The sequence below is a fragment of the Xyrauchen texanus genome, chromosome 34 (assembly GCF_025860055.1).
Source record: "Xyrauchen texanus isolate HMW12.3.18 chromosome 34, RBS_HiC_50CHRs, whole genome shotgun sequence".
In the NCBI taxonomy this organism is placed as follows: Eukaryota; Metazoa; Chordata; class Actinopteri; order Cypriniformes; family Catostomidae; genus Xyrauchen; species Xyrauchen texanus.
Window position 1 is genome coordinate 34191397 of NC_068309.1, and position 22993 is coordinate 34214389.

At 39.1% G+C, this 22993-nt stretch overlaps 1 protein-coding gene across 1 annotated transcript in view; it reads left to right on the forward strand.

Annotated features, from left to right (window-relative positions):
- The window catches only part of LOC127628132 (retinal guanylyl cyclase 2-like), a 40534-nt gene that overhangs the window by 2962 nt on the left and 14579 nt on the right, over positions 1-22993 (forward strand). Inside the window, exons 2-13 of the mRNA XM_052104834.1 lie at positions 202-977; positions 6097-6398; positions 8057-8414; positions 10148-10232; positions 10757-10853; positions 10949-11080; positions 11168-11248; positions 12258-12434; positions 15056-15212; positions 16391-16540; positions 17558-17706; positions 19180-19343. Coding sequence (XP_051960794.1) covers positions 242-977; positions 6097-6398; positions 8057-8414; positions 10148-10232; positions 10757-10853; positions 10949-11080; positions 11168-11248; positions 12258-12434; positions 15056-15212; positions 16391-16540; positions 17558-17706; positions 19180-19343 — 2588 coding nt within the window. The 5' untranslated portion in view covers positions 202-241. The remainder of the gene's footprint in view (positions 1-201; positions 978-6096; positions 6399-8056; positions 8415-10147; positions 10233-10756; positions 10854-10948; positions 11081-11167; positions 11249-12257; positions 12435-15055; positions 15213-16390; positions 16541-17557; positions 17707-19179; positions 19344-22993) is intronic.

Consider the following 22993-nt stretch of genomic DNA (forward strand, 5'->3'; position numbering starts at 1 on the left):
ATTGTCCCCACTCACTTCCATTGTAAATGACTCACTGTAACCTCGATATTTGCTTCTTTAAGAAATCAATGGGCTATAGTTGAATGAATCTTTTTGTGGTAATCAACATTATGCCACAAATGCTTGATCTTAACTTGTATTGAACCTGGAATATTCCTTTAAAATAAATCTAGTGAGCAAACATTTTGCTCTTTTCCGCAGGTCAACTGGACATTGGGAAGGCAGTTGGTTCAAGTTTACAATGCTTGAGCTGCAAAACCACTTTTATCCACTGTGTGTTTGGCTGGCCATGCTAACCTCGGTGGTGAAGAAGGCCAAGATGCCTCATCTGCCACATGGAGCCTGGTTCTTCTGGTTCCTCCTAGTCACCCTAAATCTGCCTTGCATGTGCAGGGACACGGTCTTCAAAGTCGGGGTGGTAGGACCATGGTCTTGTGACCCCCTCTTTGCAAAGGCCATGCCCAGAGTTGCAGCTCAGTTAGCGGTAGAGAGGGTAAACCGAGACCCCACACTATCCCTGGGTACCACCTTCGACTACATCATTCTGGATGAAGACTGCCAGACCTCCGTGGCCTTGAAGGGCTTCATGGGTTCCTACACCCGAGCTTCAGCTTTTGTGGGTCTATTGAACCCTGGATACTGTGAAGCTGCATCCTTGCTAACCAAGACCTGGAATAAGGCTCTATTCTCCTGGGCTTGTGTGAATTACGAACTGGAGAACACATGGCGCTACCCCACCTTTGTCCGCACCATGCCCTCACCCTTATGGGTCCTGCTGACCATTTCTCGGCACTTTCGCTGGGCAAACACGGCTATTGTTGCATCAGCTGAAGACGTGTGGGTAGACACGGCCAACAAGGTGGCTGATGGCCTACGTAACCATGGTTTCCCAGTTAGGATGGTACTTTCTACTAGTAATGACCCTGCAAGTGTACGTCACACCTTGGCCAAGATCAGGAAGATGGAAGACCTGCGCAGTACGTATCAGTTATTCAGTGTTTCAATATATTAAAAGTAAATGAGTATAATAAATCTGTGACAATCAATTACAGACATTACCTCTTTGCAGGCATCTAAAAGGGGTTATGTTACCTAAAACTGTACACAGTAAAAGTAAATGTATTGTACTACCTGAAAAGTCTTTCCATTCACTGCCATCGCTTCCTCCCGCTGATGGTTACAAATATGGCTGCTGCAAGGAAAAAATTACCTCACTGAAACAGATCTGTGCTATTAGGGATATATATATATATATATATATATATCCCTAATAGCACACATACTGTACACTCATCTGCATTATGTCTATTAAACGTACACTGATGAGTACACAAAACATTATGGCCACCTGTCTAATATGCTGTTGGTCCTCCACATGCTGCCAAAACAGCACCGACCCGCAGAGGCATGGACTCTGTAAGACCCTTGAAGATGTCCTGCTGTATCTGGCACCAAGACATTAGCAGCAGATCCTTCAAGTCCTGTAAGTTGCGAGGTGGAGCCAGCAGTTGATCGGACTTGATGGTCCAGCACGTCGCACAGATGTTCTATCAGATTGAGATCTGGGAATTTGGAGGCCAGGCAACACCTTGAAGACTTCATGTTCCTCAAACCATTCCACAACAATGTGTGCAGTGTGGTAGAGCTCATTATCCTCCTGAAAGAGGCCACTGCCATCAGGGAATACCATTGCCATGAAGGCGTGTACCTGGTCTGCAACAATGTTTAGGAAGGTGGCACGTGTAAAATTGATGTCCACATGAATGGACAGACCCAGGGTTTCCTAGCAGAACATTGCCCAGAGCATCACACTCCCTCCACTGGCTCATCATCTTCCCACAGTGCATCCTGGTGCCATAACTTCTCCAGGTAAATGACACACACGTACACGGCCGTCCAAGTGATGTAAAAGAAATTTGGACTCATTGAACCAGGCAACCTTCTTCCGCTGCTCCAAGGTCCAGTTCCTATGCTCATAGTAGGTGCTTTCGACTGTGGACAGGGGTCATCATGGCACTGACCGGTCTGCAGATATGCAGCCACATTTGTAGCAGGATGTAATGCACTGTGTGTTGTTTTGACGGTCATTCAAATTTTCAGTGACTTGTGCCACATTACTGCTATACCAGACTGGATAGCCTTTGTTGCCCTCGCACTTCAATAAGCCTTGGGCGCCCAACACACTGTTGCCAGTTTGTGGGTTGTCCCTCCTCGGACCACTGTCAGTAGGTACTCACCACTGCTGACCAGGAACACCCCACAAACCTTGCCGTTTCAGAGATGCTCTGACTCAGTCGTCTGGCCACAACAATTTGGCCCTTGTCAAAGTCACTCAGGTCTTTACTCCTGCCCATTTCTCATGCATTCAACACGTTGACTACAAGAACTGATTGTTTGCTAACCATTTAATCTACCCAGACCTTGACGTGTGGCCTTGTTAGGTGATGATCAAATTTATTTGTGTCATAATCTCATGATGGCGACGTAGATGGCCGCCTCGGTGTTCTAGAATTGGAGAGCTAACATAAGCTCTCCAATTCTTATGTTATTTTTGTTTGTTTGTCCTGTGTTTAGTAATCTTTTTCCAGTCAGTTTTACCAGGGACGAACTGCAGAACATTTGGCAGCACATGCCAGGTTTTTGAATATTCTGACGTTTTACTGGACATTTTAGTCGGAGGCGCAGCTGTGTTGTTTAAACGTGCTACAAGATGCAGGCGAGGAAAACAAGCCAGTGCACTGGTTAAACTCCGTCAGAGTGGCATTTGAACAGCACAGCTGAGCATTCATCTAGCGAATCTCCACTCTCTTCCTAACAAAACGGACAAACTATATATCCTCACACGTACAAATAAGGACTTTTTAAACTCTGCTGCACTGTGCTTCACAGAAACCTGGCTGAGTGAAGCCATTCCGGACAGCGCTTTACATCTGCCGGGCTTTCAGCTGTTCAGAGCGCAGCGGATCGCATCGCAGGGTTATTGGGGAAAACGAGAGGTGGTGGAACATGCTTTTACCAATGAAAGTTGGTGTACAGATCAAATGTAACAATGTTAAAGAGGATGTGCAGTCCTAATTTGGAAACGCTCTTTATTAACTGCAAGCCATTCTACTTGCCGCAGGATTTTTCTTAGGTATATTCTGGTGTGTGTTTACATCCCTCCAAATGCGTGTGGGATCACAGCGCTGCAACAGCTGGCTCTAGACTCATCAGAACCGGCCGGCCGGGGGACAGTCATGGCTTGGCTGGAGGTGGGGGGTCCACGTCCAGGGGACTATCGAGGTCTGGGGCAGAGTGCCGTGAGAACGGCTGTGGAGCGGAGGGGGGGCGGGGCCGGTCAGAATATCGCACGCCCGGTCCCCAATCGGCCTGATGAGGCACGCGAGGGATAAAGGCGGCCGGTGACGATGGTTCGAGAGAGAGAGAATTACGGGCATGTCCGTCTTGTGTGTTTATGTTTGTGCTTTTGGTTTAAGTTTAATTAAATATCATTTATGTTGACAAGCCGGTTCTCGCCTCCTCCTTGCCCATCCTTTAACTGTTTTACATTGGTGCCGAAACCCGGGAAGGAGGAGGGATGTCCGTCGCAGAGTCCTCGACACTGCCGTCCACCCTGGGGAGCGCCGCTGCCATCTTCCGGGTGACGGAGTAGCCCGACCGCCCGGATGCGGGGAACGGCCGTCATCCGCGGGGCAAGTGGGGACTGGATAACCCGACTGCCTGGAGCGAGGGAGCCGCTGCCGGGGGCGGAGGAGTGCCCTGCCGTCCCCAGAGACGCGGCGGGGTCGAGGGAGACCGCCGTCCGCAAGGGGAGGAGGGAAGAAACTCTCCGACCGCCCGGAGCGGTAGAGCCGCTGCCAGGGGCGGAGGAGTGTCCCCATTTGCTGCCAGAAAAGCGGAGGCGCATTCTGCCCGCTGGGGGTCGAAGGTTTCACTCCGGTTCGCACGGAGTTGGAGAGGCTGTCGTCCGCCTGAGTGTGGAGGAGTGTTCGAGGAGTGATGTACCGCCACGCGGCGGTACATCAGAGAACCGGTGAGTGAGCTTTTTCTCTCTCTCCTCTCTCTCTCTCTCTGTCGCACCGTGTTGGCCTTTTCCCTCGCCTATTTTGTTGTTGTTGTTGTCTTCCCCTCCTGTCTCCTCTCAGGGCGAGGAAGGCGGGGATGATCACGCGGGACGCAAGATACACTTCATGATAAGATACACACAGTGAACGTGACTCATTTATAATGATTCACTATGTTGCTAGCAATCACGTTATAATCTAGCTGCAACAAATGCACTCAATCACTTCACACAACTCATAGATGCGGCACTGACCGCACAGAGAAATGCCAGTTTTGGAGTTTATTTCATAAACCGCTTCCTTATTATTTGAACTTTAATAATGGGTGCTATAAACATATAATGCCGGGGTGTTTCATTGCAAAACGGAATGCGGCACAATAATGATTGTATCTTGATTATCTTGTTTTCATAATCGTTGGGAGACAAAATCGTATTTGAAAATAAAATTGTATTAATCGCCCAGCCCTAAAATACCATTGTTAGGGCAACTAATCGACCATCAGTGAGCAGGTCACACTAAATGATGTAAGATCTTTGAGACATGGGTTCTGACCACCAGGTAGTTATTTTGTTCACAAATGATGGTGAGCACAATTTGGAGATTACATTTTCATTCTAAAATTGCATTTTTACTCCACAGACGGTTAGGCTTAGGGCTGGGTTTGTGGTAGAGTTAATAAATATGCCTTCCTGCAGGGCTGGACTGGTAATTTGGCATACCAGGCATTTTCCCAGTGGGCCGACGCACTTTGGGGCAAATCAGTGGCGGACTGGCCATCAGGAGAAACGAACGGGCAGATGGGTCGGCTGTAAAACGGGACGAATGGGCCAAGATAAGCTAAAATGAGCTGCTGCATTATGCAGAGCGGACCACAAAACGGCGCCGCGATGTGCAGAAAAGGACAGCGGACATGATTTCTCCAGCCCTGCCTTCCCGTTAATTGTATTATATAATTTACAACAAAAAATACAACCTCCTTTTGGCACCACAATGAGGACATATCACTTCAACAACAGTTCCAGCTTTAGTCACAGGGGAGCACTGGTTCAGATTTCAGAAATTACAGGCTGATTTCAGCAGCAGAACTTTGTTGAATTCACCATTTCATCAGTCTGTTTTCGTGCAAACCTGTTACGGCATGATTTCCCCATTACAAAATATTACATTCCTTAAAATTATGACATTCAAGAAGTAGCATCATTTGGACTCGTTTTACATGATAATAGGAAACATCTTCCATTTTCTCATAGTTTTTTATATCAATATACAGTATGTGGTTACTGCATTCATCAGGCTCAACCATTCAACATTTTTACCCAAGATATTGTAAAAAATAAAAAATTTTACTTTGATTTATGGGAAATGTAACTGTCAATAATCAAAAACAACCTTTGTTCCCAAAGTAGCCTGTCCCTCAAAAATGATAGTGAATGTTTATTGATAGCAATTTACGCAGTAACACAAATCACAAATTTTAATAAAATAGAAAATAAAACAGCTAATATTTAGACTTACCCCTTGAGTTTGAAGATCAACATTTTCTGAAGCACTTCCTTTCACTGACTATTTGTTGAAAATTATTTTTAGGCTCTAATTTATAGCCTATTTATGAAGAGTGTCTGCAATGAATCTGAATTTTGTCATATGCAACTAATTTTTTATGGAAAGTTTCAAGAATAAACTTTACGGGGCCTGGGTAGCTCACAATTAGTGGTTCTCGCTCTCAATGGGGCGCATGGTAAGTTGTGCGTGGATAGCGGAGAGTAGCATGAGCCTCCACATGCTGTGAGTCTCTGCGGTGTCATGCACAATGAGTCACGTGATAAGATGTGTGGATGACATTCTCAGAAGTGGAGGCAACTGAGACTTGTCCTCTGCCACCCGGATTGAGGTGAGTAACCACGCCACCACGAGGACCTACTAAGTAGTGGGAATTGGGCATTCCAAATTGGGAGAAAAGGGGATAAAATAGAAAAAAAAAAAAAAACTTTACTCTTTTAATAGCTGATATTTGTATCACTTTCTCTAGTGGTGATCCTCTGCATGCATTCTGTCTTGATTGGTGGAATAACGCAGAGGTTGGTGCTCGAGACGGCTTTGGACATGCACTTGGTAGATGGCTCTGTGGTCTTTGTGCCATACGACACACTTCTCTATAGCCTGCCATATAAGAAAGTCAACTACCCAGTCCTGCACAACAATAGCAAGTTACGGCGTGCCTACGATGCGGTGCTTACAATTAGCATGGACTCGTCAGAGAATTCTTTCTACAGAGCATACCAAGATGCAGTAAAGACTAGCGGCCTACCTGAATCTGTCAAGCCTTACCAGGTATCGCATATAGAATATTGTAAGATTTTGCGAAATCAAATATTTGCAAAAATCTCTCACTCTCTCTCTCTCACACAGACACACACTCTCTCTACACACACACACACACACACACACAGTGTTATACTTTACACTACAAGTCAAAAGTTTGGACACACTTAAACAAATTAGTTTTTCAAGGTCTTTAAAATGTTCCGATCATGAGGCATATTAGTTTTGTAGACAAAAGTTGGTGTACATGAATTTCTCTACAAGCTACTCATGACTTAAATTTTAAATACAATCTAGAACACCCTATCAAAATATAGTGTTAAACAGCAGCACTTAACAGAGTGAATTATTCATGTTAACTAGTTCATTCACGAACCATCCGAATGAACTAATTTACTTTAACTAATTGAGTTCCCAATGCTAAATATAGATGAATCGTTGTTTAAATAGTTAATTTACATGAACTGTCTGATAGAACGGGGGGGAGGGGGGTTCAGTGATATCATCCAATGCCAGCTTCAAAAAGGATGCAAAATTCAGAAATTAATGTGACTTGTTCTGAAGCCTTGTTCAGTCATAAACATGACTGACAAAGGTGAGAGGATCCTGACAGCATCAGCCTATTCCATCTCTCTCAGTTTGATTTCCGAGTACTCCGTTTCAAACAAATAAGGCTGGGCATAGAAATGCATCTCATCTTCGATTTCAAACTCTTCAGACATGTATTGTAAGTTCTGTTGTTTCTATCACTGTGGCGGACCTTTTTAGATAAACAAATTACGTTTTCATCTGAACAGCCCATCTTGCAAGCGGAGGCTGAGTATTCTGTTGCTCTCGTTCACTTTCATGAACATGCACAGTACAGCAATGGTCAATCAAGGGTTTCACTAAATAGTACATTAGATTTTGGTTTGTTTCTTACCAATCCTTATGGTATGCCTTCAGAACCAGGCATCAGTCACATACAATAATTTATTAGACTTCTGAATTATAATTTTGTGTCCATTTTGAAGCTTGAAGAAGTGGCAAAATTTTTTTTCACAATTTTTCCATTTGTGTTAAGAAAAATAGAAGTCATATGGGTTGAGTAAACAATGACTGAATTTTCATTTTTGGGTGAACTATCCCATTCAATTATTACAATTTTCCAGCACTAAATGAGATAAAGAGGGTGCTTTAGGTCGATGTGTTTGTTTACTCCCTCAGCTCCATTGCTATAATATAATGTTACAAATATAGTGTTTTGTTACATATTGTTCTCGTTCGAAAATGTGGCTCATTACTAAAAAAGCTGCACTATTGTGAAAATAGCTGAGCTGCTGTCACGCTACTGAAAAATGTAGGCTTATTGAGGAAAAGTGTGCTATTACTTTTCTTAGCAACTGAATGATTTTCGCTTGGCAGACAATAAAACTTGTGAAAAATCATATAATTATATTGAAAGAGGCATCTGAGCAAGAGAAACCACCCTAAACACCCTAGGTGTGTAGCAACTACCAAGACTAACCTAGCAACTGGAAATCAGTGTGCTTAAAAACTCAGAACTACTTAACAACCTTATAGCATCATGTCTGGGAAGCAACACTCACATTTTTTCAAATGTATGAAATCTAGTTACAATATTAAAATGCAGTCAAACTAATCTGTAGCATCAACTTCTCATGCAGGTATCTCCTCTTTTTGGCACCATCTACACTTCTATCATATTCATAGCAAACACTTTGCAGAATGTGCGAGACTCTGCTACCTGGCTCTCGGGGGCCAGCCTGGCTCGCAACACCGGTAATATGGTATTCCAAGGTTTCAGTCAGAGGATCCGCACCAATGATTCTGGAGCCAGCTTGATCGATTTTGTGGTTCTGGATACAGACGGACACTCTTGGGAGCTGTATCCTACTTACAGTGTGGATTTACAGGCAAACATGGTTCGATATTTAGGAAGGCCAATCCATTTTCCAGGGGGGGCTCAGCCCAAAGCTGACTCTGGATGCTGGTTTACATCAGTTGGTGCTCTCTGTACTAGAGGTCAGTGGATAATTGGACTGCCTTAAATGTGCTTTTAATAAAAACTTTTATATAGAATGACGCACTGAAAATTATTTCAACTGGTGTCCTGAAATATCTCACCTTTCTCTATGTGACAGCACTTGATAGATTCTTTGTTTTAATAGCCAATCAGTAGAATTTGAGGTATTTCTGTCTGTTAATAATTTTGCATGTTATGTAGTCCAAATATGGTAAGCAGAAAGCTGAGTGGGGTCATTCATTTAAATGAATCATCATGTACAGCTGAGTAAGCAGTTGTCTGTTGTTCGCTTATTGTGCGAGAACACTATTTTGCTTTTGACAACTTTAAAACACTGAGATAACGTGATACTGCTCTCCTGCTGCATCTCTGATTATAACAGTAACTTTGTAAGGTGGGGTTTTGGAAAAACAGGACGTGGCTAAGTTTGATAGAAGTTCCAGAATGGCTAACATTGCTTACAGCCAGAGACTGTTTAGCAGAGACAGAACACTAGTATTAAAATGAATGGGAGAAATTGGAACAGCCAACGGATGTAGCCAAGGAAGTTCCGCCTTACAGGTATAAGACCCAATCACCTTTTAGTTACAGATATCACCTGTCAATCAACTCAAGAACGAGCATGCACATTAGCTGAAACAGCCTGAAAAATAGTGTTTTTAAGCTTGATCTTGAGCTAACAAGCACAATTTATGATTCCAGTGTTGTCAGAATTTTCTGCGGATTTGAAATATGTTCTTTGAATGTAATCTTGACCAGCCATTTTGGAGATTTCTGTCCTTCCCCATTCAAGTCCTATACAGATAGGGGCTGTACTTTTATGCCACTTGTTTACATTGAAAATAGCTGCACAGGAGCATTCCAAAAATGGCCGCAGAGTAGACTGACTTGTCTTGAAAGGGACTATGTTACAGTACATTTAACACGTTCCTTTTCTTACAAGTTAGCCTATACTAACAATATTATTAAGTTATTAAAGCAGTCATTTTTCTATGGATACAAGTGGCATACAAGAGCAGCTCCTATATATGTAAATGGGGAAAGAAATCTCCAAAACAGTGGGTCAAGTTTATGATCAAAAACATATTTTAAATCAGCAGTAAAATCTTAAAACACTGGTATCATAATGTGTGCTTCTTTACCTCAGATTATGCTTAAAAATGCTATTTTTTTAGGCTGGTACGATTAATGTGCAATCTCAAATTGACTGACAGTTGATTGGCACTTTTACCTGTAAGACGGGACTTCCTTTCTACATCCACCATACTGGCAGTTCCAATTTCTCCCATTCATTTTAATACAAGTGGTCCATCTTGGGCTAAAAATGATCTGATGGTACAACAGTAACTTTATAGGGATTTCGAAAGAGGGGGTGTGTCTAATTCAGTGGCTAACTTTGCATAAAGTTCCAGAATGGCTAACATTGCTTACAGTATATTTATTTTCTCACATGATTAATGTTTGCTAGTCTATGCTAACAACATTTGAAAGCTACTAAAGCAGTAGTTTTTGTAGAGCTTTAGGAAAATAAGAATTTGATATCAAGATTAGACTTACAGGGCCTAATTCATTTGTAAAAACCTGTTGTCATCGATAGATGTGCATGAGGGTCAAGGGTAAATTTGTTAATTAAACTGTGACAGACAAAAATCATTTAAGATAAATTAAATAAATATTAAGGATGGCTTCATCAATTAACATATAAATGTTAATGCCGTATTTTCTGTTTCAGGTGTGGAGCCTCTGTTATTGTTTCAAGGGTTCTTGTCTGCACTTTTAGTAACATTCCTCATTACTTGTCTCGGATATTTCATTCGGTAGGTATTTGTCAAACATATGTGGGGTTTTGACACAAAAGCTATGACTCCTATATTTAATTATGAAACAAAATTGCACAGAACTTGATGTTTTTAGTGGTGTTTGCTAAGGAAAGCGTCGCTATTACTATTGTTCATATTAGTTTTAAACTTTGTATTAAGCTAAACTCATTATAAACTTTGGCGTGGAACTCGACTAGCACCATTTGCGCTATAGACATGAATGATACCTTAAATCATTCACAAAAAACTAATTATTATAGCAACTTGGGGGAGTATTTTTAGTGTATTTACCAGTAAGTAACAACCTAGCAACCACACAGAACACCCAAGCAGTTACTTGGGTGCAAGACGCTAAGAACCACCCAAAACATCTTAGCAAACGCATAGCATGCCATTGCAATGCCACAATTACCCTAACATGACACTCATATTTTCTACCGAAAGGTAGAGTGAAAATCTAGATTTTTAATTGTGTATCAACGTATAATTTCATTGTATTCAAATCTCCTTTATGTCTACAGTCGCCACTGCATTCAATGTCGAAAGGTCAAAGGTCATGATAAGGTCCTCTTAACTTTGGAAGATGTCACTTTCATCATCCCTTCCCTTAGTCATAAGGTCAGTCTAATGCTGATGACATCATGTCAGTCCCAAATATCCAAATAAAAGAGCAAATTCATGGATGTTTTAATGCTATTGATTTATCTTTCTAGAAGGTGAGCTTTGATGACAGTAAAACTGAAGTCAGACACGTCTCAGGTGCAGACAGCATAATGAAGTCTCTTATATCAGTCTCCAGTGCTAACACACCCACTTATGAAAACTCCAACGTGGTCATTTATGAGGTAAATTAGTTGATCTTCACTTCATTTTAAATGAGTTTCTACAAATAGTCTGCCTGGTAAATTTAGTATCTGTTATTGTTTTAAAAGGGTGACTGGGCTTGGTTGAAGAAACTTCCATCTGGAAACTTTGGGGTTATTAATCCAAAGACCAATGATGTCTTTGAATTGGTATGTTTATTTATGTAAAATTCTCTCTCTCTCTCTCTCTATATATATATATATATATACACTGATGAGCCAAAACGTTATGCCTGGGGTATCTGGCGCCAAGACATTAGTAGCAGATCCTTCAAGTCCTGTATGTTGCAAGGTGGAGCTGCTGTGGATCAGACTTGTTGGTCCAGCACATCCCACAGATGCTCAATTAGACTGAGATCTTAGGACTCGTCGGAACAGGCGACCTTCTTACACTGTTCCAAGGTCCAGTTCCAATGCACGTGTGCCCACTGTAGGCACTTTTGATGGTGTACAGGGATCATCATGGGCACTCTGATGCCCATGATTTAGGCTGCACAGCCCCATACGCAGCAGTGTGTGATGCACTGTGTGTTGTGACACATTCCTCACGTAACCGTCATTACAATTTTCTGTGAGTGTCCAACACCCTGTCTCCGGTTTGTGGTTTGTCCCTCCTCGGACCACTGTCGATAGGTACCACTGCTGACTGGGAGCACCCCACAAGCCTTGTCGTTTCAGAGATACTCTGACCAGTCATCTGGCCATAACAATTTGGCCCTTGTCAAAGTTGCTCAGGTCTTTACTCCTGCTCGTTTCTCATGCATTCAACACGATGACAACGAGAACTGATTGTTCACTTACCATCTAATCTACCCAAACCTTGACATGTGACCTTGTTGATCAACGTTATTCCAGTCACCTGTGAATGGTCATATTGTTTTGGCTCATCGGTGTACGGTATATCTAACATTAACAGCCTGTTATACAGTTTATAGTTTTTCTGAATTGTTATATCATTTTTTGCTTCACATCAATGTTTGTAATGTTGTGACGCATCTCAGAGCTGGTTTGTTTGGTTCTTGGCTTACAACTATTTTATGATGAAAATGAATGGGAAAAATACTTCCATAACCATGGCCACTAAAAAAAGTCAGCAGTTACTGTGCCAATTGATGCCAATATAAATACATATTTCCTAACATAATGGTTGTTATAACAGATGAAGGACATGCGTCATGAAAACATGAATTCATTCCTGGGGTGCGTCTATGATTGTGGAGTATTTGCTCTAGTCACAGAGTTTTGTTCTCGTGGAAGTTTGGAGGACTTACTTCAAAGTGAAGATGTCAAACTGGACTGGATGTTCAAGTCATCACTGCTTATGGATCTTATCAAGGTGGTGCAGAATTTTTTGCTTATTAAATGTGCAATGTGACCAACATGATTAAGTGAGACTGTTTAGTAAAAGGTTACAAAACACAACTTTTTGTGTTATTTTTTTTTTTTTGGAGTAATTTAAAGTCCAAATGAAATCAGAATTTACCCTATTAGGTACCTGATTATGACAAAAATAATAGTTTGATAATTACCCTTGACATTGTAATGTTAATTATTAGGTAACACTTTATAACAAGGTTCCATTCGTTAACATTAGTTAAAGGGATAGTTCACCCAAAAATGAAAATTCTCTCATCATTTTCTCACCCTCATGCTATCCCATATGTGTATGACTTTCTTTCTTATGCTGAACACAAACAAAGATATTTAGAAGAATATTTCAGCTCTGTAGGTCCCTAATATGCATGTGAATGGTGACCAGATCTTTTAAGCTCCAAAAATCACATAAAGGCAGCATAAAAGTAATCAAAAAGACTCCAGTGGTTAAATCCATGTCTTCAGAACAGATTTGATAGGTGTGGGTAAGAAACATCAATATTCAAGTCAGTTTTTACCATAAATTCTTCTCCCTGCCCAGAATGTGGAGATATCCATGATTTGCCAAAAACAAAAGAAGAATTATGTGAACGTAAAAGTGGAGATTGATAGTAAAAAAAATAACAAATATTGACCTTTTTCTCACCCACACATATCATATCACTTCTGGAAAAACAATATGATAGGTGGATTTAACCACTGGAGTCATGTGGATTACGTTTGCTTTTGAAGCTTATAGATTTTGGTCACAATTCACTTGCATTGTATGGACCTACAGAGCTGAAATATTCTCCTAAAATCTTATCTTATTTGTAAAAGCATAAATGATGTTACAAGCATGTGCATGCACAGAGTAAGATTTGTGAAAGCGTAAATCATGTTGCAAGCATAAAAAACAATATTCAATCCATTAATCGTTGCATATGTGTAATTAATGTGTTGCGACACAAAGTAAATTTGGTGTGTATATTTCTGTCTTCTATTTTTTTGCCGTGCTTACACTTTTGCCAGTTTTTGCATCTAAACATAGCCAAAAACAAACATGCAATCTGTGACATGCAAGCAAAGAAGGGGTGTCATGAACAGCTAAATGGATTAACCGCATAGAATCAATCTGCATGTGTAAATAAACTACTGCAAACAGTAAATGACTTGTGTTTGTTGCAAAAATATTTTCCAGAAATATTCTGATATACACTTTTGGCACAAATTTCTCACTAAAAAGAGTTCTGCAAGTGTGAGGTGGGTCTACCTGCTTCTAGTAACCAATCAAATGAGGTTTTCTTTGACCAGTTTACTCTGACCTGATTGGTTTAATAAAGTGACAGAAAGCTTGTTCTGTGTATCTCTCCTCTTTTAAATACAAAACTGAAATATTAAAACATGCACAATTTAATTATATTTATAATTTTTTTACATTTTGGTGAATTAATGGAATTAGTTGGTATCACAGAACTCATGCTAGAAAACAAGTTATAAAACAAAACTCTGTGAACAGATAGATAGATAACATTTTCCTGGGGGTCTTCCTGGGGAAATGAATGTTGGTGGGACTTCAGGTAGCAGGTAGACCCGCCATCCCCCTCACGCTTGCAGAACTCTTTTTAGTGAGAAAATCTGATTATTTCTGGAAAATATTTTTGCAACAAACTCAAGTCATTTACTGGTTTCAGTAGTTTATTTACACATACAGATTGATTCGACGTGGTTAATTCGTTTTGCTGTTCATGACACCCTTTCTTTGCTTGCATATCGCTGATTTCATGTTTGCAATGTTTTTAGGTGCAAAAACTACCAAAAGTGTAGACGCAAAAAAAAAAAATTTGAAAAAAAGGAAATCAGAAGTATACACACCAAATTTACTTTGTGTTAAATGCTGATTAAAAAGTGAATTTGTCATCTTTGGAGTTCGGGGTTTTGGAAAGAGGGGGCGTGGATAATGAAATCGTTTACTAATGTAGTTAACAAATGTTAAGGAATACAACTTTATTGTAAAGTGTTAACAATTATTATTTTTGATAAAGAAATATTTTTGTGTGTGACTGCATGACATATTCTCTATGTAGGCAACACAACCAAAACAAGCTGAGAATGGTATTCCAGAATCCAGATTTGACTTTCTACAACACATCTCTGGTCTTACATAACTTATCAGTCTTTGTAATCTTTCATCAAAATGTAATAACTTGCTCCACTTCTGAAATGACTTTTAGGCAACTGTAGGCCACAAACACATTTGCTCCAGTTAACCAATAGCAAAATAGCAATTTGGGCATTGTTTTGGGCTACTGTTGTGTGCAATGCAGCCTTAATAAATCTTGGCAAGAGATTAGACAGTAATTTAATGCCGTTTAATTTAATAAATGTTACAGCAATATAGCAAATGATGATAAAATTGGAAATATTTGTGTTAATATTGAGATATTTCAATTTGACCTTGACTTTTAGTTTCCCATTTTTCACAATCAAGTCCTGCCCTGCTTTTTTTCTTGTGTCACATTATGAAGTAAATTGAGTTTTGAACAAAATAAATCCCAAAATAATTCATTACATTTTAAATTTGCATCCACATGTTTGTACTAGGGCATGAAGTACCTACATCACAGGGATGTGTGTCATGGCCGACTCAAGTCTCGTAACTGTATTGTGGATGGACGCTTTGTGCTGAAGATCACAGACTACTGCTACAATCAGGTTTTGGACACCCAGAAATTCCCATCCATGGATCCCCCAGCGGAAGGTAGGAATTCTATCCAATATACAGTCCACCTTGGAATTTTACACAGATGCAGGGGTGGATTCCTTAAAATTAGTTTTAAAGGGAAGGTTCACCCAAAAATGTTTCTAATCTCATGCCATATCAGATGTGATTGAATTCCTTTCTTCTGCTGAACGCAAACAAAGATTTTAAGATGAATATTTCAGCTCTGTAGGTCCTCACAATGCAAGTTTAAAAATGTTGAAGCTCCAAAAATCACATAAAGGCAACATAAAAGTAATCCATATGACTCCAGTGGTTAAATCCATGACTTCAGAAGTGATATGATAGGTGTGGACTAGAAACAGATCAATAATTAAGTCATTTTTTTACTATAAATTCTCCTCGCAGCCCAGTATGTGGCGATATGCACAACGAATGTGATTCACCAAAAACAGAAGAAGAAAGTGAAAGTGTAAGTGGAGGTTTAAAGTAAAAAAAAAAAAATACTTAAATATAGATCTGTATCTCACTTACACCTATCATACTGCTTCTGAAGACATGGATTAAACCACTGGAATCAAATGGATTATTTTTAAGACGTTTTTATGTACTTTTGGAGCTTAACAATTTTGGTACCCATTAACTTAAATTATTAAATTATTATTTTTTTAATTAAAATAATGTATGTTCTTGTTGCACTCTAATATGTCTTTAAACTTTGTAATGCAGCACTTTCGTACCCCTGTCTCCTTAAGATTAATCGCTTTATGATATATTATTCCTATTTTGTAAGTCGCTTTGGATAAAAGCGTCTGCCAAATTAATAAATGTAAATGTAACTTGCATTGTATGGACCTACAGAGCTGAGATATTCTTCTAAAAAAATGTGTTTGTGTTCTGCAGAAGAAAGAAAGTCATACACATCTGGGATGGCATGAGGGCGAGTAAATGATGAGGTAATTTTCATTTTTGGGTGAACTATCCCTTTAAGTTACATCATATAAAGAGACATGCTGTGTTGAATTGCCATGCAAATTGCATACAGCACTAAATTTTTGGCCTTGTTATTGCCATTACCCACCTTACATTATGTGCTAAAATAAAAATAATGCAAACAGCTCATGCAAATAAACCATGCAATCAGTGGGCGCAATTGATTCTTAGTGAATTCCCCAAAATATTAACACCAGCTATTGACAGATAAAGGTCTGTTGCAGAGCTTCTTTGGACGGCTCCAGAAATCTTGCGTGGTCCAAACCCCATCCGGGGAGGTTCTCAGGAGGGTGATGTGTACAGCTTCTCCATCATTGTTCAGGAGGTGGTGCTCAGAGGTCCTCCATTCTACATGCTCAATCTTCCTGCAGATGGTAAAATCAGGGCACAAGGACGTTAGCTTGCAACCAAAGTTGACTTGAAGACCCCATGAAATGGCTTGACAAGTGCTGATTTCTTTCTTATTAAACTTAGTTTAAGATAAATATTTCTAATCAGTTGAAGAGAAATGTATACTACATGTCAGTGTAGGCATAATTAGTTACAATTAATGATGGAATTATGTTTTGTCACAAAACTAATGAAATTTCTCTATTGTGACTGTAGTCAGGCAAATAGATTTCCTAAAAATGTACGTCCACATATGTGGAAAGCGAGACGAAGTTGTGAAATTTTATACTATACCAAGCTATAGAAAGATTTTTTATCAAATTGTTTATTATGTTTCCAGGAGTGTTGATAATTCATATTTTTTTAGACGTGGTTGGAGACTTAAAGGGGTCATTACATGAAGAATCACATTTTCTTTGATCTTTTGACATATAAAAGGTCATTGTACTATTAAAACATGCTGTACATTTCAGAACTAAAAACTTTCTCCTCACTGCAAAGAGTATTTGTTGAAACCAAGCTGCAAAAACAACTCATTCTCTACTTCCTCCACATTGTGATCTCACACAGTGGTAGACATTTGCATGTGACTTGTGACCGCCTCCACAACTACACATCAATGCCTACTTTCCCGCCCAGTAGTGGTGAGCAGTGAGATGGCAAGACAAGAGCAGAGAGCCAATCATAACAGTGGATGTGTACTGTCAAGTTTAAAAAAGAAGCAGCACCAAAACAAGAGTGTTTCTAGAGGGTCAGAATGAGGGTGGGAAATTATCATGTTTTACAAATATATGAATGTTTTATGTGCAAACATTTTTTTTATACAAAATATAGTTTACTAATATTATAAGTGAACCTCAAGGAACATATTAAAATAATAATAAAAAAATTAATGTCATGACCCCTTTAAGTAGCAAACAAAAAATGTGAGACTTGACTGAGACTTGTGAAAATGTCTGATGTGTGTATACCTCTTTAAAATGTATTAATTTCACCTACAGAAATCATCCAGAAGATTAAGAAACCTCCTCCGCTGTGTCGACCTGTAGTCAGTCTTGATCATGCGCCCTTGGAGTGCATCCAGCTGGTCAGACAGTGTTGGAACGAGCAGCCAGATAAACGACCCAACTTTGATGACATCTATGAGCAGGTTGATATTAATTTTATTGCACCTTCAGTCATCAAATGGGTGGTAGATGAATATACTTTTGAGATCAGCCACTTAACCACACATCCATACATAAATAAAAGTAATATAAATGTGAAATACTATTTAGATGAAATGCAGCCATTCCACACACACACACAAAAAAAATGCAATAAAATATATATATATATATATATATATATATATATATATATATATATATATATATATATATATATATATATATATATATATATAAACAGTGTAGCAACAAGCATGTTTGGATTCACTTTCCATATATAAAGCAATTTAACATCAAAACCCAAATGTTCTTTTGGCATTTCCTTAAAGGTGCACTCAGTAGTTTCTGAAGTGTATCAGAGTGGCTTACATTGGCTAACACTGACACCTAGTGGCCTGGATGCTGCATCATTCAATCAGCAGTTTTCAGTTACCAATGCCATTGTAGAAATTCACTATGCAGAGGAAACCAGGATTAATTTAGTCCATGAATGAAAGTAGCCTAAAATGGCTGCCCCCATGAGGCACCCCTGCCCCATGTAGAATAAAATAACTTTTGCTGATATGACTGAACTCTTCATCTCACATGAGTGGTCATGATTTGATACATATGTTTTAAAATTGCCATTGTTTTCTATAGAAGAAAAACTTTTTAAATGAGGAAAAAAAATACTGAGTGAACCTTTAATAATGGGGAACTAAAATATTGCATGCTGCAAATAACTGCAGTTAGTATATTTTCATTTAGGTAAAACAAGCATTTAAAAATATCCAAATTTTTAATGACCCTTTTTTTTTGTCTATATATATATATATATATTATTTTATCTAAATCTAGAGCTAAACATTTTACTAACATGCAAGTTGTGACGACCCTTGGCAATGACAACTAATGGTGCATGAAGGGGAACCAGTGAGCTGAACCTAAAAGGGATTATATTAAAATAAATGTCTATGGTTAAATCATCATTTGTTAATCATTGCTATTGAATAGTATTTAGGTTGTGGCATCATTTACATTATTTTTAACCAACAAATGTAACTCCATAGCTTTGTTACTTAATCTTTCCCAAGTTCATTCATTGTTAAGAGCAGAAATTCTTAGATAGTTTCTCTCTCCTGAACATAACAGAAGGCTGTGTGTCAATACAGTACATGTGACTGTTAAACATAACTGGTCAAAATTTGTCCAAGAGATTAGTCTAGCAGTTCAACCACCAAAACCTGTATGAACCAGCTAATGACCAGCTAGAAACCAGCTAATCCGTTCAAAACACAGCTGGAAAAAGAAGCTAAAATGGCAACGTCTAATGAGTCTACCAGATTCTAACCTATCTTAGACATATTCTGATTTTGTTATGAGCGCAAACATTTACAATATATATATAAACCAATTGAAAGAAAATGTTGTGTTTTTATGAAAGGGTTCAAGTGTTGACATTGTTTTGACATCAGTTTAGGAATATTAATAAGGGAAAGAAGACTAACATCATAGACTCCATGTTGCGCATGTTGGAGCAGTATTCTTCTAACCTGGAGGAGCTCATCCGTGAGAGGACAGAAGAACTGGAAATAGAGAAGCAGAAGACAGAGAAGCTGCTCACACAGATGCTGCCACCGTGAGCATTTCATACACACATTTTCAATTTTTTATCTCTTTGTTAAAGCAGTCATGGAATGCTCTTTTTTTTAAAAAAAAAAAAACAGTCAGAATTTTGTAATATATGATCATTTTACACACAGTCTCTGGCCCTCTGTCTGAAAAGCTAATTTTTTGCATAAGCGCCTGCTTAAAATTTCAACGTAAATGTCCACTGTTAAGATTGGCTAACATCGTGCAGCCCCACAAATTCAGCCATTTTTTGAAACTCAGACGGAAGAGAATGAACAAGTTCCACAACATTATAAAACAAAATTTCAGGGTTTACACATAACGCACATCAAATACATTGCATCCTAATATGTTAAACTGTTCACAAGGACAGATTGATTACTGAGAGTCCCATGTGCCAGTACACCATGGATTCCCCCCATGACGTGTCACGTGAATACGTTAACTTTTATGTGCTACAGGATGCTTGCCAGATTTGGTTGGATTTTTCAAATTGACGGAAGAAAAGTTTGGTGCAATGCATTACACGGCCAGTTATATGTACTTTTTAATTATGAACCAATCCAAAATCATGCGTTATTAATAAGGATGTCCACGTTATTCAAATACCGAAATCACTATTTGGTTATTCTGCACGTGTTTAGAGGTCTTCAACCCGATCTGAGTCCAACGGTACCCTACAAACCTACAGGTTTTGGGCCAGGTTCAGGTCACTTTTTCAAGTAGGCTATAGGGGCTGTTCAAACGTGCGTCATGGCAATGTAAACATGCATTGGACAGACATCTTTGATCGTTGTGCCACAACACACTGTTAAGTTTAAAGAACTTTAATATTTATACTCGTATCTCAAGACACTTGCGTTCTGTTTTACAATTTGTTGTGCAGGACCGTCGCATTTTTTTGACACTGTTAACTTAAATAATCCCAATATCTATTAATACATCTCGCAACACCTGTGTTCTGTTTCACCAAGATTTTCCAGTGCTGGTGTCACAAATCGTTATTTTGATGATGTTTAGGTTGCAAAGAGGACTTAATGTGACTGTTACACAGAATTCCAGATTGTTTTTCATCTGGGAAAGTTTCAGCGCTTTATAAATGGTGAGCCAATGTTTTTTGTCCCTCATGCTCTGGTGTGCAAACAATAATCAAATGGTGAATCATTTAAAAATAAAAGCATCCCGAAGAGGTTTATAATCCATAGCATTCACTGCTTCATGGAAAGTGAAACTGCCTGGACAGAATTACGCATTTTTCCATTTATTAAGAATGGGCCTATGTTGCAGCGGGTGACAGAGATAATTTTTGTTCAGCTTTAATGTGATTTTATCATTTGAATATCAATTTATTGTGCTATATTTAGGCTCATTGTTTACTGGGCACTTTATTCTCTGCTATCTGAGATTGTGTTTGACGCATCTACGGCAATAAACGTTTTTCATTCACGAGTCCCGCCTCCTGACAAATAACACAATAATCGATCGTGAACTCTAGCGGTTAATCAAATATTACAAAAGGTTACCGTGCACATATTAGAGTATTGAGGCACCTTTCTCTTTACCTTTAAACATTAAATGCATGCATTTAAAGTCTTCTATACTGTTGCACAAATGATGTCGCTAAACCATCAGCTTTGTACACAGCCAGGGTAAACTGCACCTTATCTTTTTGTTTGGAAGCACATTGTAAATCAGACGCTGTTCTCTGTAGACCTTAAAATAAACACGCTGCACCTGTGAGACGCAGATTCCCTAAGTGCACACTCGAGTGCCTGCACGCATTCATACGAACAAATGGTATTTCACATAAGGCTGACATTTACGTGGATTTATAATAGGTATCTCAAAATAAATAAAAAAAATAATTTGGAATAATTAATAGAGCACAGGGGCCCTTTGGGATTAGAGGCCCCTGTGCTATGACCCAATCGGCCCAGTGTTTAATCCGTCCCTGACTGTTCATCTCATCCACAACTGTTAACACTGTTAACTTTTAACCCTGTCTACACTGGACACAAGACTCAAAAACATGCTGTCTACCATGGAAGCGTCCATTGTGGCATGTCACGTTGTGCTGACAGTAAACAGATGTCCCGTTCTTTTTTCGCTGCACGAGCTGGTGTTACTACTGCCAACAACACAAATAAGTGGTTTAGAAAGTTTGTGTCAATGTACTCAGTGTATACAGTCTCAAGCCATTGTATCGCATCACATTAATGGACGCCCCTGGTGTAAACAGCGTGTCAGCAACATCAAACAGTCATTAAATATTCATGAATGAAACTGTTTACTTACTGTTTCGCGATCGAGTCCAAGTGTTTTTAACTGCCCCATCTTTCAATAGCAGTTCCTTTGCAAAGCTTGAATAATTTTATGATTGGTTCATAAGCAATCCACATTGATATAAGCTGTAAAAACATACAATCTGTGCTGAAATATGGTGAAGACATATCAACATCCAGTTTATCATGTACTGAAATGCACATAGCCGGAAACGCATCTAAACTGTCAAAGACATCCATCTAGTGCATGTTGTCATCCACCAACAATAATAAAACGGCAACAGGCAGTAACTGAATGACAGAGAGTGAATTCTAAAAGCGGCGCTAGATATGTATCAAACGGTCAAAGATGTCTGTCTGTGCATGTTTAAATACAAAAATAATTGAAAATAGTCTATATTGGTGCCCATAGGTGTTCAGGAACACCTATATTGTTCAGCTTTCCATTTACAAATTGAGCACCAGTATTCAGGACCAAGGATGCAATGACATAAAGTAGGCATTGATGTTTTTTCGCAGTAGAGGCGGTCATGAATTGATGAGCCCCATAGTGATGTAGGAAAGTCACGGAAGTAGAGAATGAGGTGTTTTGCAGCTTGGTTTCAATAAATGCTTTTATTGTTTTAGGGTTTAAGTTATGAAATTTACAATATGTTTTTAGTGTAGAAAGACATCTTATGTGTCAAAATATAAAAGAAAGTTTGATTCCTCATGACATGACCCCTTTAAACATTTTCAATAGGGATGTCCTGATAACAATTTCTTCTTTTTTTTGAGGACAAGTATGAGTACTGATATTTCCTTCCCAATACATGTTTCTCTCTCTCTCTCTCTGAATTGCATATCAACAATTTAAATAAATTATTTTTCTTTTATTTTGGCAGAAAATGTTATTTTGATGCCCTTTCTGTTTCTGTGTGTTATTGATGGTAGCTTCTCACCTCCGAAAAAGTAGGTCGCTATGTGACCCAATGTTGATTATTTAACCACAAAAGGCTGCCATTTTATTTTTATTTTCTTAAATCCTTTAATTACCATCACTGGAGTGGAACAAACACTGGAGTGAAACAAACGTAACAATCCAAGGACTGACAACAACTAAGGAAAACTAAAGGGTATATATACACTTGGGACTAAATGAGGGAATGACATACAGGTGGGGATAATGATGGAGTGATTAGGGCAGTGAGGCTTGGAGACAGGGGCCATGCAAGGCTTGGAACAAACACTTGAGTAACATCAAACATAACAATCCAAGGAATGACAACAACTAAGCAAAACTAAAGGGTATATATACACTTGGGACTAAAGGAGGGAATGACACACAGGTGGGGATAATGATGGAGTGATTAGGGCAGTGACTTCTGGGAAATGT